Source organism: Salvelinus alpinus, chromosome 1 (assembly GCF_045679555.1).
Source record: "Salvelinus alpinus chromosome 1, SLU_Salpinus.1, whole genome shotgun sequence".
Classification (NCBI taxonomy): domain Eukaryota; kingdom Metazoa; phylum Chordata; class Actinopteri; order Salmoniformes; family Salmonidae; genus Salvelinus; species Salvelinus alpinus.
The window spans coordinates 51530958-51548280 of record NC_092086.1 but is presented as its reverse complement, the minus strand read 5'-3'; the positions used below and the strand labels follow the sequence as shown (position 1 = coordinate 51548280).

General features: G+C 42.0%; 1 protein-coding gene across 1 annotated transcript; it reads right to left on the bottom strand.

Moving 5' to 3' along the window:
- Positions 1 to 3482: 3482 nt before the first annotated feature.
- On the bottom strand, positions 3483 to 10940 carry LOC139579630 (WAS/WASL-interacting protein family member 2-like). The gene is made up of 8 exons (XM_071408448.1): positions 10696 to 10940; positions 9808 to 9933; positions 8725 to 8857; positions 8369 to 8473; positions 7128 to 7802; positions 6527 to 6724; positions 6016 to 6117; positions 3483 to 5850 (listed from the first exon to the last, which is right to left on the bottom strand). The coding sequence occupies exons 2-8, from the start codon at positions 9871 to 9873 to the stop codon at positions 5810 to 5812; spliced, it is 1320 nt and encodes a 439-aa protein (XP_071264549.1). The 5' UTR covers positions 9874 to 9933; positions 10696 to 10940; the 3' UTR covers positions 3483 to 5809.
- Between the last annotated feature and the right edge of the window lie 6383 nt (positions 10941 to 17323).

Here is a 17323-nt window from a genome sequence, read left to right as displayed (position 1 = left end):
AGTAACCAAAAAAGTGTTAAATCAAAATATATTTTATTTTAGATTTTTCCAAGTAGCCACCCTTTGCCTTGATGACAGCTTTGCACACTCTTGGCATTCTCTCAACCAGCTTCATGAGGTAGTTACCTGCAATGCATTTCAAATAACAGGTGTGCCTTGTTAAAATGTGATTTGTGGAATTTCTTTCCTTAATGCATTTGAGCCAATCAGTTGTGTTGTGACAAGGTAGGGGTGGTATATAGAATATAGTCATATTTGGTAAAAGACCCAAGTCCATATTATGGCAAGAACAGCTCAAATAAGCAAAGAGAAACAACAGTCCATCATTAAGACATGAAGATCAGTCAATGCAGAATTTTAAGAACTTTGAAAGTTTCTTCAAGTGCAGTCGAAAAAAACCATCAAGCGCTATGATGAAACTGGTTCTCATGAGGACCGCCACAGGAAAGGAAAACCCAGAGTTACCTCTGCTGCAGAGGATAAGTTCATTAGAGTTAACTGCACCTCATTGCAGCCCAAATAAATGCTTTCCAGAGTTCAAGTCACAGACACATCTCAACAACTGTTCAGAGGAGACTGCGTGAATCAGGCCTTCATGGTTGAATTGCTGCAAAGAAACCACTATTAAAGGACACCAATAAGAAGAGACTTGCTTGGGCCAAGAAACACAAACAATGGACATTAGACCGGTGGAAATCTGTCCTTTGGTCTGATAAGTCCAAATTTGAGATTTTTGGTTCCAACCGCCGTGTCTGTGAGATGCAGAGTAGGTGAACGGATGATCTCCGAAATCTGTGGTTCCCACCGTGAAGCATGGAGGAGGTGGTGTGGGTGTGCTTTGCTGGTGACACTGTCTGTGATTTATTTAGAATTCAAGGTACACTTAACCAGCATGGTTCGGGGGGCAGAAATGATTAAATATTAAAGCATTAGACCTCTCACCAAAGGCTTCAGTCATACAAAAGTTATACTTAAATCTGAACTGGTTCTCTAACAGATTAGTAGAATGTCTCACCCCTTGTTCAAGAAATGACCTTTTTCCCTTTATTCAGATTACAACCTCTCACTTTCAGTTATTTGAAAATGTAATTATCTCGAAAATATTACTATTTTTTTTAAAAACTGTAGAAAGTTGGTTGTAATTTCAGCTTAATCGAAGAGAAAAGACAGAACAAATAATAAAACATTATGGCTAAACTCAAATATACTTATTGCATGGAGTTGTCACACATGCAGCTAACAAAAATATATGGAAATGTCTGCTCTACCCAAAATTACAACCAACTAATTCATTGCAGCATTATTGCAGAAATGGAAGAGGCAGGTGGAACTGGGAAAAAGAAAGGGACATGTCTGTCGGCCCTGCATTAAAGACCAAAATTGATTAAAGGAAAGTGCTAAATAAAAAGTTGACCAATTTAATGTAAGGATCAAAAAAGTGACAACTGTGTCAAAAAGATGGCAAAATAGTTGGGAAGAGATTTTCGATGTACCGATTCCATGGCACATGGTTTATGAGCATATACACAAAAAGATTCAAAACTTAGAATTTTTCAATTTAAATTATACAACATTTTTGCAACCAATAGGATATTATATACAGTGCATTAGGAAAGTATTCAGACCACTTGACATTTTCCACATTTTGTTAAATAAATCGTAAGGCTGTAATGTAAATCAATTTTAAAATAAGGCTTTAACCTAACAAAATGTGGAAAAAGTCAAGGGGTCTGAATACTTTCAAATGCACTGTATATAGGGAATACAACCATCCCAGCTCTGCAGATTTACTGTTTTGGTGTTGTAGCTTGTTTCTGGATGCAGGTTACAGGAATAACTGAAGAATTGCAACATTTACCTACAGGTAACTGCAAATAGCACTGATGGGTGACTTGAAAAGTCATAGTCAATCGATCAATAATATAATACTTTTAGCCCCCAAAAAACTTTAATTTACAATCTGTAGAACCTAATGAGAAAGGTTCAGAACTTTTGTGAAACATCACAGCACAGTTGAAAAACATAGAAAATAGAAATCAAAACTGGATGGTGTTAAGAGATAGCCGGGAGGGGTTGAAGGGTGGGACTAAAAATAACAAGATAACTATTGTAAAATACATTGTGTCCGTAAATTGTATATAGTATGTACACTACATGACTAAAAGTATGTAGACACCAGCTCGTTGAACATCTCATTCCAAAATCATGGGCATTAATATGAAGTTGGGCCTCCTTTGCTGCTATAACAGCCTCCACTCTTCTGGGAAGACTTTCCATTAGAAGTTGGAATAGTGCGGTGGGGACTTGCTTCCATTCAGCCACAAGAGCATTACTGAACTTGGGCACTGATGTTGGGTGATTAGGCCTGGCTCACAGACGTTCCAATTGATCCCAAAGGTGTTCAATGGGGTTGAGGTCAGGGCTCTGTGCAGGCCAGCCACGTTCTGCCACATCGATCTCGACAAATCATTTCTGTATGGACCTCGCTTTGTGCACGGGGACATGGTCATGCTGAAACAGGAAAGGGCCTTCCCCAAACTGTGGCCACAAAAAGTTGGAAGCACAGCGGTAAGATTTCCCTTCACTGGAACTAAGGGGCCTAGCCCGATCCATGAAAAACAGCCCCAGACCATTATTCCTCCACCAAACTTTACAGTTGGCACTATGCATTACTCCAGAGAACGCGTTTCCACTGCTCCAGAGTCCACTGGCGGCGAGCTTTACACCACTCCAGCCGACGCTTGGCAGTGCGCATGGTGATCTTAGGCTTGTGTGCGGCTGCTCAGCAATGGAAACACATTTCATGAAGTTCCCGACAGACAGTTCTTGTGCTGACATTGCTTCCCGAGCCAGTTTGGAACTCGGTAGTGAGTGTTGCAACTGAGTATAGACTATTTTTACGTGCTTCAGCCCTCGGCGATCCCATTGTGTGAGCTTGTGTGGCCTACCACTTCGCAGGTAAGCCGTTGTTGCTCATATAAGTTCCCACTTCACAATAAACAGCACTTACAGTTGACCGAGGCAGCTCCAGCATGGCAGAAATTTGACAAACTAACTTGTTGGAAAGGTGGCATCCTATGACTGTGCCACGTTGAAAGTCACCGAGCTCTTCAGTAAGGTTATTTTACTGTCAATGTTTGTCTATGGAGATTGCATGGCTGTGCGTTCGATTTTAGACACCCGTCAGCAACAGGTATAGCTGAAATAGCCAAATCCACTCATTTGAAGGGGTGTCCACATACTTGTGTATATAGTGTATAAGCTAAGGGTTTTTGCCCATTTAGTTACTCCAATTAGGGGAACAAAGGGATTTTTTTTATGATGCAGACAATGACATTGTAGCTCCAGTCAATCTATCTACCCCCTAAAATAAAATAAATATGTAATGTGGGTGAACTATCCCTTTAACCAAAACCTGTGGCAAGTTATTGCATAACGTCACTAATAACAGATGACAATGAACTGGACAGAGACAGGAAAAGTATACTTTTTTTTCTTCCATCACTGACATTTTAATTGAATTGGTACAACATGTCTGACGCAGAAGGGTGAAATGTACAGAAGGAATCAGGGCCTGGATTAAGCTAAGTATGAAAGTATGAAATGGGGGATGAGAAGACACAAACAAGGAGGTTCTCTCAATGTGAGTACATACTGCTCCTGTTGAATGGCCACACAGGCCCTCTGTGACACAGAGAGGGAATATCTAAAGGGGGACAGAAGGCAGAAGACTAACAGTTTGTCACTGGATTCTGACAAAAGCCTGGCGTTACCTATCCCCGTTTTATTCACTATATTACAAGCTTTATACATATTAAAAGTAGAACAATAGCCATGACTACCATATGAGGTGTATAAACTTAGATTAGTTTATTTTTTTTACAAATCCTGAATTGACTCTTACAGCGAATAATAAGGCAAAAGACCAGCAAGGGTTGAAATAAACAGTGAGTGACAGTTTAAGGGGGTTCGGTCACGGTGCAGGGCCGTTTTAAAATAAGGAACAAAACTAACCCCACACAACACATAAACAATAGGAACAGAAATCACAGGTACCAGCCTTAAAGGTTCACCTCCCCGTGTAACAACCTGCATTTGTTTCAGTCTTGTGGTCACAAGTGCATTAAGCAAAGAAATGTAAGGACTACATTACATTTTTTTCTGTCAAAGACAGAACGTAGACAACTAGGATTGAGTTGAACAACATGGAAGTGGTCATTAGTTTGTCCATTCGACCCTCAGCAGAAGATCTCAAAATTGTTACAGACATACGGGTCTGTACTGCCCTCTCGCTCAACACTGGCCAAATCCATAATACAACTTTGTATGTTTTTTTTTTAATAAAGAAAAATTGAAGGGGTACTGCATCACAAGCATATACTGTAGGTCCCACGTCTCCCTATGGAAAAACAAAATACTGCCACCACGTGGCTATTGTGGGTATCAACAAACCTTATCCTGCCGAGTTCTAGGAAAAGGTTTGTATTTGAAAGCATACATTTACTTACCCCTCAACATAATTTCTCTCTATCAATTTTGAACAATAAACTCTTGGATTGCTTCCGACTCATTGCCTGGGTTCAGGTTGAGTATTTTAGTGTCAATGTACTGGTTCAGCATCCTGTAGCATGCAATGCATTTGAAAGGCTCTGTCATTGAACTAGTGAGGGTTGTAGTGTTGGTATGAGTTAGTTGTCGTGAAATGGTTTCAGTGACCCAGACTAGTGTTAGACGGCATAATAAACCTTCTGCTGTGCATTTAGGACAACAAGCTCACCCCTCACGCATTTTGTCAAGACAGACACACACTGAAAAGAAAGACTACATGCATCTATCTGGTTAGTCTTTTCTTCTGCGTAGAGAGGGAGGGAGGGATTCCTTGCTGCAAGATCCCATACATGTGCATCATCATTCTAAACAGGAAGACTTTTTCACAAACCAACGATCGTCACTGTCACAGGTGTTGGGTACTGCCAACAATCACAGAGAACGTATGAAACTATTGCTTTGATCAGTCCATTCCACCATTCATAAGAGAAACCACGGCAGCCTTGCAGCAGGGAGAAAGGATGGGGGGGGGGGGGGGGGGGGTATGTGCTGTTCCCAGTTCAGGTCCGACTCAGTTGGCACTTTTGGAGAGAATCTCTCATCTAATAATGCCTTTCCAATATCATCATCTCCAGGTCTCTGTTCCACAAACTGTATACCGGAGAGAACTTTCAAACAGTAGCAGTTCCCTACATCAGCAAGGGGTACAGTGGTCCCAAAAAGTCAATCACCTTTAGACACTTAGAACCAGGCTGTAGAGTCACTGGTGTTCTCCCGTCGCATGGTGATGTGGGCTCTCACAGCGCATACTCCGATGACGCGGAGGACATTTTTTACTCCCATTTTGACAAATCGCAACAGTCTGTGTGGTATGGGGGTGGATGTCTTTCATACCAGTGTCAAAGTGTTCCCCATTCACACACACACACGAGCCTGGAAACACTATCAATGGGTAAGTATGCCTTTGACAAAACAGGGCAAGTTCACCCACGCGGACACAGGCTGGGAATGGCATAAGTAAGCTGCCAGCTCCACCTTCAAAATGGAGCATGACTGCCATAGCAAATATTCCTGGGCTATTCTCAAGGGCGAGCGTGTGAGTGAATGGTTATGGAGCTTAAGTGAAATGGAATGTTATCAAATGAGAAGCATGTCGGTATATGTTATATGCTGTAGGTTCTATGTGAGAAAGTAGTGTGTGTGTGTGCGCGTGTATAACCCTTGTCTCCTGTACAGTAGAAGTGAAGTGGTCTCACAGTGTTCACCTTCCCACAGGCGGTGCAGGAGGAGCTCCCCTCATCACTGCCAAAGACACAGCCAAACAAAAAAAAGCTGTTACAATAAACTATAGGCCTATGGGAAAATATTGCTATTCCTTTCATGTAAAAAAAGGTTGTACTCTGCACCAGAAAATGTGTGTATATTATTTATTGGCATATTGTGTCACACTGATAAATGAGCCCTCACCTCTGTTGGCTTTGCTGGGGTAGATCTTGGTGAAGTGCCGGTACTCCTCTGGAGCAGGGAAGTCATTCAGAGGGTGGAAAGAATACTTGGACTCAAAGTCATCTGTAGGGAGAGAAGGTTAGGAAGATGACAGTTTCAGGTCAGGGTTGGTGGTCAAGGCCATTGAAGGTCAACGAAGGGCAAGAGGGAGGAGAGGACGGAAAGAACTGTAGGGAAGAGATGGTAGTTCAACCCTCTCTTTTGTACTGATCCAATTCAAAGTCATCCATCCGAAGGAGCCAATACAACATGTATTATATGACAAATAAAATACAGCCAGTTCACCCTTTACCCAACTCAAATGTATAGTTTTCCCTTCACTTTTACAGATTCAATACTTACTAGGACTGCAACATTTTATACATTTCAAAAGACTCCGAAGTAGATTGACTAACAAAATGAGAGTTGGTTGTTAATGTAGAGGGAAAACGAATTTGAGGTCAGGTGATGCAGCATGAGGAAGACGACTCACCTACGAAGGAGCGGGAAATGGAGGGGTGTCCATTGCGGATAGGTGGGGGAGGGGGCGGGGGTCCGGCAGGGGTACGGGAGGGTGGAGGGGGGGGCTTGCCACGGCTATGAGGCTCTGAGGGGCTACCTCTGTAGGGGGGTGGTGGAGGGGGGGCATCCCGACCACCGTTTCGTTGAGTCGACCCAGGCGGGGGTGGAGCTGTACAGACAAACGATATGGTCATTAAGGAATAACAGAACAGCCACACTGGCTAACCATCAGTCATTACAATACAACAGCAAGACAGGAACGCTGTAGGCCTGTCATGACATGCCACCATACTGACTGTAGTGCCACACCTTGCCACAGCTTTTTCCACACTCATTTAATTTCTACACTAATAAACAAATCTCCTCTCCTCGCTTGCCTCACATTATGATAGGTGACTGACAAGAGGAGATGGAGGTTAAAATATAAATATAGTGCGACACAGCAGTGAGAATGTGACCGAATTATGTAACTGAACTACGCATAACACAAACAGTAGAAAGCATTAAAGCTGGCCCTAACCCAGCTCCATTACAGGTAGAGGAACAAGGAGAGCACACGAGTAGGAACATACCTGCTCCTCTGCCGGGGGGCTCACGGACTGGTGGGGGTGGGCGTCCGCCTGGCGGGGAGGGGGAGGGCGGCGGGGGTGGAGCTTGCCCCCGGGTTGGAGTGTGTCCAGGTCCGGGCGACAGCTTCTTGCTGAGGGAGTTGTGTCTCTGAGGTAGCTCCGGGGCGGCTTCGTTAACCGGGCTGGAGGGGCCGTTGGTCATTGGCTGGCGGTACGGGGGAGGAGGTGGACCCAGAGAGGAGGAAGAGGACGATGCTGAGGAGCCCCCTGATGTCGGGGGCCGGCGGTTGTTGTTGGGAGAAGGAGGCAGAGGGGCGCTGTTGCGGGCCGGCACCGGGGAAGTCCCCCTCTGTCCTGGCGTGGGAGGGAGGGGCTTCTCCCGGTTGTAGGAGGGGGTAGGTGGTGGCGCCTTCTGAGTTGGGGCAGGGGGTGCATTGCCCCGGCGAGAAAAAGGGGGAGGAGGTGGAGGGGCGGAGGAGCTGTGCTTCATGCCACTGTTTGGGCTGCCTCCGCTGAGTGGGCGGGAGAGGTCGGGGAGGGAGGGCCTCTGGGATCGGGAGTGCTCCGGGGGAGAGGCCTGCTGGGCTGAGCATTCTGTGCTGTCCTGGCGAACAGGAGGACGAGGAGCAGCGGGGCGCGTGCCAGGAGGTGTCAGGGCTGACCTGCCAACTGAGCCATCTGCACCAAAAAGAAAAAGTCACGTCATGTCACCAGCAATTTATATGAAGATGAATTTATACATGAACAGAGAAACATGAGGACATGTCTCAGTGCAGAGTTACTACAGAACGGTAGTGTATTATTAGGTTATTTTAGTCATCATAATCCATTTTCTAATATTTTCTCCCTGACAGATGGTAAGGCCCTGCCCTTCCTATGATGACATCTAAGACCAATGCAGACGTGCAGGTTAGGGAACTCATTATTGTGAATCAGCAAATCTCCTTCAGCAGTGCCTGTGTCAGATCTATTACAGCCCTGTCCAATGACAACACTGAAACCTGACAGTCTGCCCTACCTACGCAGTCAAAAACCAGTGCTCATTTTTCACCTATTGCAATCGTGCTTTGACGAACTAGCTCGCTCCCAAACTTGCCAGCAATAAATATAATGGAAGGGAATTCAATTGCTGTTCTAAACCCTCCCCCCGATATAAGTTTGACGGACCACTCCTTCAGCGGTCCAGATTTTTTTGGGAGATCTTTGTAAATGACACCATAACAGTTAGGATATTAAATACTTGCCTCCGACTGGTCGTAATTTAGGCACACCTGCCTGGAAAATACCTCCCATTGGCTGAATGGCCCCTGACGAGCCGCCTCCACTACTACCACCACCTCCTTTAGGCTCTGGACAGGGAAAACAAGGTTAAATTACATACATTACAATAGTAACCTATTACATGTATAATAACCCTCGTGGTCTCCCATTTCACTCCTGCGAAATAAACCTTGACCCCCAGTGAGTGTGCTCCATGCACTACCCTAGCCTCATCAGTTCTGTGCTTCTTACTTCCATCCAATCAGATTAGTCAGTAAAACACTACCAGAATAGTAGATCTGAGACACCAGGGTGAACCTTAGTGGTGCTGTGGCCTTACTTTCTAAGATGGGTGCGCTCCTGTCATTGACCACGCCGACCTTCTTCAGCTTGGCCCCTTTGTGGATGTCACCGAGCAGGGCTCCTCTGCCTTTGGCCTCATCTCGATTGAGCTTGGGTGGGGTGGTGTTGGCCTGCGAAGGGAGGGGAAGAGAGAGAGAGTGTGTCCTCTAGTTAGCTCACCACAGCACACTTTATGCTACCGGAGAACAGACCGAGTACATAACCTCCTTTCTCGTGGACAGACTACATAAACAGTACAGTAGATCTTTTATGATACAATGGGATGCGTGAGATAACGAGCAGCATTAGATCGGGTGCTTTGGATAAATCACGATTTCACAGGCGTCTTTCAAATTTGGGATGGGGGGGGGGGGGGGGTTATTTGGACCATAGACTTGCCCGTAACTAACCGAGATTATACATAGCCTGACAGGCTTGCAAAAAGCCATGTCACAGTTGGTGCAAGGGAATTAGCCGGGTAGAACGTGTTCTTGATAGGGGACTTTCTATTTCGTGAATCTTTCGCATCAAGTCATTAATTAGCGTGAATTAGATGTTGAGGATGATTACTTGAGCGAGCAGCGCTAATCACTTGAATAAACCAGAAGGGCTCTGCGTACATCCCAAAATGGCACCCTAATTCTTATATAGTGTACTACTTTTGACCAGAGTCCTATGGGCCCTGGTCAAAAGCAGTGCACTATAAAAAGCAAATAGGGTGCCATTTGAGACACATCCTCTGATTGGGCTTGGCAGGGAGAGGATAGCACGCACAATCACGGGCCCACGAGAACAGCTTTTTTCAGATTTCAGTAGTGCTCTCCGCACAAGGTGAAACAAATTCACAACACAACACCAGTGAATATAAATCCCTTTGAAAAAGGGACCTATGAGTTGTCAAGTTGGTTGGACAACTAATTCATATGAACTACACTGGAGCTAGGCCTTCATCATGGCTCAAACCCATTAAATATGTCCCTATCATAGGTTTGATACAGTTCTCTCTTAGACCCACACAGTTAGTTGCACAGGAAGCATTTTGCATCCAGGTGACACCTTCCATGCTTCAATAAGTTCTTACCTGGCTGAAGGTGGGGGGTGGAGGGGGGCCTCCAGGGGGTGGAGGGGGAGGGGGAGGAATCGGCATCTTGACCCACTGAACAAGTCTTGTGGATGGCCTGGGTTCTCAGATACAAACTGTCACCACCTGCAATAACGCATTAAAACATGTTTCAGAGTCATCCAGTGACATTTCAGTCTCATCCATTGATAATGTTATCTAGTATGAATTTGTCAACTAGCACAGTTAGCTAAGTAGAGGTATATTTTAAACCACGTAGCTAGATAGCCATCTAATAAATGTTAACCTTCTGGGCTCATGTGACATTGTTATTGATGACGTCTTCATTTCATTAGCAAGTTGGCCTATCTAGCCAGCAGATATCTAACGTTTGGTCAGTGCTGCTGTGGAATGTAAATGAGCCGACTGTAGATAGCGTTAAGTAATCCAATAGTGTGAAATCTCCAAATAAACCTGGTCATCGGTAGCTAGGTCAGATTAGCGAATAGTTAGCATAACAATTAGTTGACTAACGTTATGTAAATTAGCAAGCTGACAAACTAAGGTTAGCTAGTTAACCAATTAGCATACAAACTTGAAGCCATCGCGGAGGCCCTGCTGCAAAAGGATAACTAGCTAGCACCATACACAACAGCTCAACTAGCTAGCATCTTGTAATAAAGCATGGCTACGATACATCCTAACTAAACGTAACGTTAGCTATGAATCTCAGCTATATAAATTACATACATGGCGCGAGCGCATCATGGCTATCATGTTCGGCTAATGTGTTAATGGCTGTCATATTAGCTAACTACAGGATCTGTAGCGAGCTAGCTGGGTTAACCTGCCAGAGTTGGAAACCCTTGCAAGTTAGCTTAATTAGGCTAGCTAGATTGCTTCACTTACTTGAGTTTCTTAGCAGCCCATTCGTTTGATATTTGACGTTTTAACTCATATTTGTTTCTTCGTTCTCGGTAGTTCCTTCATCTCAAGTGTATTATAAATTTCAAGCTGGCCATTGATATTTCACTCCTGCATTCACTCTCACACCCTTCACTTGCAGCACAGATTTGCTGAAGCAGTGAAGATGGAAGTGTGCAGATGGAAAATGTACACCGCAGTGTACTAGAGATGGTAAAGAAAGCGAGACACCTCACTCCCTAATTTATTCGGAGCGGAGCCACTCTGGTCTACCTATTGCCCCCGCCCCGCGGAGGGAAGGGGGGGGGTGGGCAGAAGCGAAATATCTGCGGGGCGGGGAGAGCAGGGAGGGGACAATAGGGCACCAACGAGTGGTTCCAGGAAGTGAATTGTCAATGCAATCACCCGTTGTGATAATAAATATTAGCGACAGCAATATTACCAAAGATGTTCTACTAAGATAGACCACATCCTGTCGGGAAAAAAATCCGGTCGTTTCCAATGGGAGGAAAATGAGCCGAGTAGGTGGGATCAAGTGTCGAGATGGGTTTTTCAAAGTCGCGTTGATTTGGTCTATCAGATGTCAGTCAGATGGCTTCGTGGCGTCAATAAAATACATCGTCATCATATTCAAATTAAGTTCAAAATGAGATGCAGACGATCAAATCAAAGTTTATTTGTCACGTGCGCCGAATACAACAGGTACAGTGAAATGCTTACTTACAGGCTTTAACCAACAGTGCAAAAATGTATTATCTAAACAATAGGTAAGTAAATAAATAAAAACAACAGTAAAAAAGACAGTGAAAAATAACAGTGAACTGGAGATTTGGAGAAGAGGGACTTCAACATTTGATTTTTGCTTCGATGTAATTATGATGTTGATAAAATCCCAGTAAAATTGGCCAAATTCCATAAACAGGCCCTTTTAGCTTGGATGTTAGCATATAAACACAATTTTTCCCTTCACAGATACTTTCTATGGAACAACAAAGACATACGATTTAAAAATAAGTCAATTTTTTTCGTAACTGGTTTGAGAATAAAATTATTTTGGTTGGTCAGTTATTGAATGAGGATGGATATCTACTCTCATATGGGGAATTTCTTGACAAGTTAAGAATTCCAATAACCCCGAAAGAATATGCAATTGTTTTTTATGCGATTCCAAGGGGGGTTGTATTTTTTTTTTAATTCCTCTGTGGTTGATGTAAGTAACATAGATTTACATGAAAATATATTCATTGGCAATATTAACATCAAAGATAAATGTAGTAAACAGATTAGAAATATTGTTTGTGATACTACAATTCCCTCAGCCAGATTTTTTTGGTCGAATATCTATGGTGATATACAGTGGGGGAAAGCAGGGAAAATTGCTAACAAATATTGTATCAGTAACAAGGTAAAGGAAGTTTAACTTAAAATGTTACATAGAATTTATCCTGTGAAACATGTTTTGGAAAGATTCAAGCTGAATATTGACTATAATTGTGATTTCTGTGGATTGGAGAAGACCATTTTGCATTTGTTTTTTGCCTGTATTTATAGTAGAATTTTTGGGATTGACATACAGAACTTTGTTACAACAAAAAAATAGCACCGGTTGTACAATTTAATGGTTTTGATATAATGATTTATTTCAGAAATTATGACATTGATAAAGATGTAGTATATTTAATTTAACTGCTAATAATATTAGGTACATTTCATATCTACAAATGCAAATGGTCTAAATCAAAACCTAACTTTTTTCACTTTATTTTTTTTCAATTTAAAGTTCAAGGTTCTTATTAGCTATTTCCAGCCTTAGCTGAGACGACAAGCAAATAATTCGTTTTTCGTTTTTACAGTACCTAACACAACCTGTATCCGCTCATTTCCCTAATCACCCGATTCACTCTGTCCAATTTGAAATATAGTTGAGTAGTGGAGACCAGAGTCTATCAAACTTGGGCTGTCTCTTGCGGAGGTCATAAGTGAGCTTTTCAAGAGGGAGAAAGTCAACAATCTGGTCAATCCACATTTTAAATGTAGGAGAAGTATTAGAGGCCCACAATAGAATAATACATTTCTTAGCAAAGTATGTAATGGTCATAAGCAAATTTTCTCTGTCAGGATCAAGAACAAAGTCCTGCTGGGCATTAAGAAGATAGATACACGGGGTCATATCAAACTTAACATCTAGTATTTTCTGTGCAGCAGTATGTATAGATTGCCAAAATCTGGCAATCTCTCTACAGCTCCAAAATACATGCATATAGGTTCCACTTTCAGCGGTACATCTTTTACAGTTAGGAGAAATGTCTGTTTTCATTCTATGGAGTCTCATTGGAGTGTAATAACATTTGTACAAAAATGTGTAATTAGATTCTTTCAGTTTTACATTAGTAGAGGAGCAGTATACCCTGTCGCAAACCTCCGCCCATAACTCATCACTGATAGTCAGACCCAAGTCCTTTTCCCAGATTATTTTCAAAGGAGTAAAGGAGGAGCCTCCTTTCTCAGAAAGGAGTCTATAGATATAGGAGGTTTTGCCTTTAATGGATTGTGCTGTGACCAGAAGGGTTTCAACTTCATTTAGCTGAGCTCTAAACCTCCTCTTGGAAGTAAATGAGGAAATTACATGTCTAATTTGAAGATATATATTTTTTTATGGGATCTTGGCACATTGAATTCACTGCAAAGCTCTTGAAAGGATTTCAGTGTGGTGGTTTTCTGATGAAATAGGTCTGAAAAGGTCCTGAGGTCCTAGAGTATGCCAAAGATTAAAGTTGGCATCACTCAGGGCTTTTGGCAAGTCTAGGTTGCCTACTATAGGCGAGTGAGAACATATTTGGGAGGAAATGCCCAGGTATGAACCACAGGATTGGGCTTCTATCTGAATCCACGTTGACTCTTTTTTTCACTTTATAAATTAATTTAAACAATATGGCACTACTTTAACTAAAATGAAAAATGAAAAAGCAGTTGTTTTATTAATGAATATGATTTGCTTGTAGGATTCCTGGCAATGTAAATATTTTGTATGTATGCTTGTTTGCATGTGACTATTCCTCTTTTGTTTGTTGATATTTGTTAATTTAAAAAACTTTTAAAAACTTACAAAAACACTTGAGTTGATGTAGCTAACTTTAAGTAACTATTCGTTGTTGAGACTGTTATAACGCCACCAAGATAGAAAAGTAAGTTACAATTATATAGTTCAATGTTATACATGTTATACAAATTAGATATTAAAACGTTTTGTAGTGGGCGTTAACTGTTTGGCTAGCTATTTTCCGTTAAAACATGCTGAGGAACAGTAACGGTAACGTTAAGTTAGTTAACAGTTAACGTTAGCTAAATCAATAACGTTAAATTAGCTGGGCTCCGCACATACAAGAAACTAGATGACGACTAACTTAGTTAACAGTTGTCATTTTGCGAATCAATACTGGAGACTATTGGTAAAATATAATTGAGTGAGGTAAATAATAGCTAACCCGTTGCTCTTCTCTTAATACGTTACATGTTATAATTTCTCATGGGCAAGAAGAGAGGAATAGTAGCTAGCTCGATATATACACTATTATATATTTCTCAGCTAACGTTAACTGTGGCGCAATAAATCCGACTCTGCACGTGTCAGAAAGTTGGCAGAGTAACTAGCTAGTTCAGCTAGCTAATCATTCAGGACCGCGCATCTGAGAGAACAGGACGTAAGTTATTTGTTTACTCGAAGAGCTAGAAATCGCTAGAACATGGATGAGCACGGACGAACAGCGTTTGTATGAATTAATGTACTCTCGACAGTACTTTAGAATAAAGACACACACTTTATCCTATGAAACATTTTCTGTTGCTGCCATCTTAAAGCTGATAGATGTGTTTAAGCTCTGCGCTAATGCTTCACATGGTGTATGTTTTTTCTGTACCATTATCCTATTGAAGGGATGCATGCATAATGTGATCAAATGCTCTACTTTCATGGTTTTGATATGTTCTATATTTTTCACCATGTTAACAGGCATTTAATAAATGTACAACCTTTTGAATTTTGTCTATTTTCTGAAGATGCATATAATTATAGTAGACTATATTTTGTGGTATTCTTACTTAATCTGATCATAGGGTAACATAACATAAGTAGTTGCCTATACAATGTTTTACAGACATCAACCATAATTTAAGAGGTACTTAATGGTGTTCTACAACTCAATAAATTATTTTGCAATGACCCAGTGTCACAGATGGCTTCTATTGATTGTGCAGCATAACCTGGGATGGCCTTGAATGTAATATGGCTAGGCACGTTGGTAAACTACAGTAATGTTAGCTAGCCATGCTGCCTCATGCTAGTTGTATTAAAACCAGCTATAGATTTGTTTCATTACTGGTAGCTAGCATGTTTTATCTATCAGTGAACATTGCTTTGATTGATTCGATGGGTAGTCATGGATACAGCACTCTACTGATTACACAACCACGGACGTGTGCCTCACCATGCAATAATTACTCCAAATGCGTCTTTATTATTTATTACATACCTTTCAACGTCTGTTGGAAACTGGAAAGGGGATTTTCTTCCCTTCCATTTTACAGTAAACAAGGTATTTATTGATGACATATGTTTCTTATCATGATAAAAGTTGATTCACAGAAGGAGTACTAGCAGTGGGAAAACTTGCAAAGAAATCAATTTCTAGCTATTTAAGCCAAGTACGTGTTTTTTTGTTTTGTGAATTAGCTAGCCAGCTAGATATCTACTTGGGACAAGCTAGCTAGCTACCGCCAAGAAGAGGATGAAGACCATTTGTGCGCTACTGAATTTGCATGACGGTCATTAGGAAAACGCCCACTATCTAGTGCACTCGTCCTAAACAAAGTAATCTCTATAAACAATTAGGTAAGTCAAGTCTACCAAACTTAGTTCACTCTGTTTGTTATAGATTCTGGTTTTGGAAACAGAAAACTATGGAGATCAAATGTTTCATTGATGAGAAAATTAGCAGAATGTCGGCCAAAATCCATCGAGCTCAATCTTCTCCCACTGCCGGCAAACGGGCTGTCTCACATACATCTGGTGAAAATATCTGTCTCATCTATCTGTGATATTACTGTACAGCGTACAATTAGTTTAATACCCATAAAACCTAGCGGTCAAACGGAAATGGATCCAATCGTTTTTTTACCATTCATTTTTCCCTTTTTTATTTTATTTTTTAGAAACACTTAAAATAAGGGTGTTTTGTGCAAGCTTTCCCCATTTTTTTTCTCACAGTTTTTTGATAACTGTAAATCTCTCTAGGACAAGGTGACTTTAATCAATCTATTTGCCTGTATTTACACACCAAAAAGGATATGCTATCTAATGTTAGTTAAATGTAGTAATAAATCCAATAGAGATCCTGGTTCGAGTCGCAGCTGGTTCTGTCGCAGCCGGCCTCGACCAGGAGACCCATGGGGCCCCCCACAATTGTCTCAGCGTCGTCCTGGTTAGGGGAGGGTTTGGGCGGCAGGGATGTCCTTGTCCCTTCGCGCTCGAGAGCCGTGTGTCCTCCGAAACACACCGTAAACCTGGAGACCGTGTCATGCATGTGCCCGGCACGCCACAGGACTCCTCTCATGAATCCGTACGGGAGCTACAGCGATGAGACAAGACTGTAACTACCAATTGGATACCACAAAAAAAATATTTAATTGGACAATTCTGTGAAGTGTCTTGTGCACGTTTTAAATTGACACGATACCTGTTAGCAAAGGTGTCAGCTAGAGATGACACGCAGGAGCCTGCAGGGATTTGTAGTCTACTTTGATAGTAATTAGCATTTTGGAATCTGAGAGTAAATAGAGCCGAAAATATTGATAAAAGTCACCTTGTCTGAGAGAGATTTATATGGTTATCAAAACGTCAGGCCTGGGTAAGCCTACATGAAACACAGCCCTTATTTTAAGTGTTTCTAAAATCCCCTATGGGAAAAATGTATGATACCGCTAGGTTTAATGGGTATTATGACACCTCCATTGGTGAACTGCCTGACTGAGACATCTTCATTTATCCACGATCTTGGAGTGTACATCAAAATGGAGGCAGGCTAGAATAACTTCTCTGTAATGGTATCGACTGATGCTGTGTTACATGAGGCAATTTATACATTCTTATGACAGCAACAATCATTCTGGCTGAAAATCTTGTTCTTGAATGCAAGGTTGGGGGAGGATTGGAAGAAACTACACCACACATCATCTAAGCATCTGCATTATGTGTAACTAAAACACTATCTTTAATAAGCAAGAGGGCAACTTCTAGTTGTACCTATCTTCATATTCTGGGGTGCACTGTAGACTTTTTCCTTCAATTTCATGCTTTCCAAATAGTGGAGGAGTCAGGTGTGAGATGGAAATGTCAGACACCCTGCCCAGCTGTGAATTACCACAATAACCACTTGGTGGCAGTAGGCCTATACTGTATGAAGTCCACACACACACACACACACACACACACACACACACACACACACACACACACACACACACACACACACACACACACACACACACACACACACACACACACACACACACACACACACACACACACACACTGCCTCCTTTCTCTTATGTTGTCCGG

What these genes read in the sequence shown, in the direction of transcription:
- LOC139579630 (XM_071408448.1), bottom strand. Translation starts at nt 9,873, where the DNA reads ATGCCGATTCCTCCCCCTCCCCCTCCACCCCCTGGAGGCCCCCCTCCA. An exon ending in GCCCCCCGGCAGAGGAGCAG is followed by an intron (nt 6,725 to 7,127) that starts GTATGTTCCTAC and finishes TTGTCTGTACAG; the next exon opens with CTCCACCCCCGCCTGGGTCG. An exon ending in CATTTCCCGCTCCTTCGTAG is followed by an intron (nt 6,118 to 6,526) that starts GTGAGTCGTCTT and finishes CTCTCCCTACAG; the next exon opens with ATGACTTTGAGTCCAAGTAT.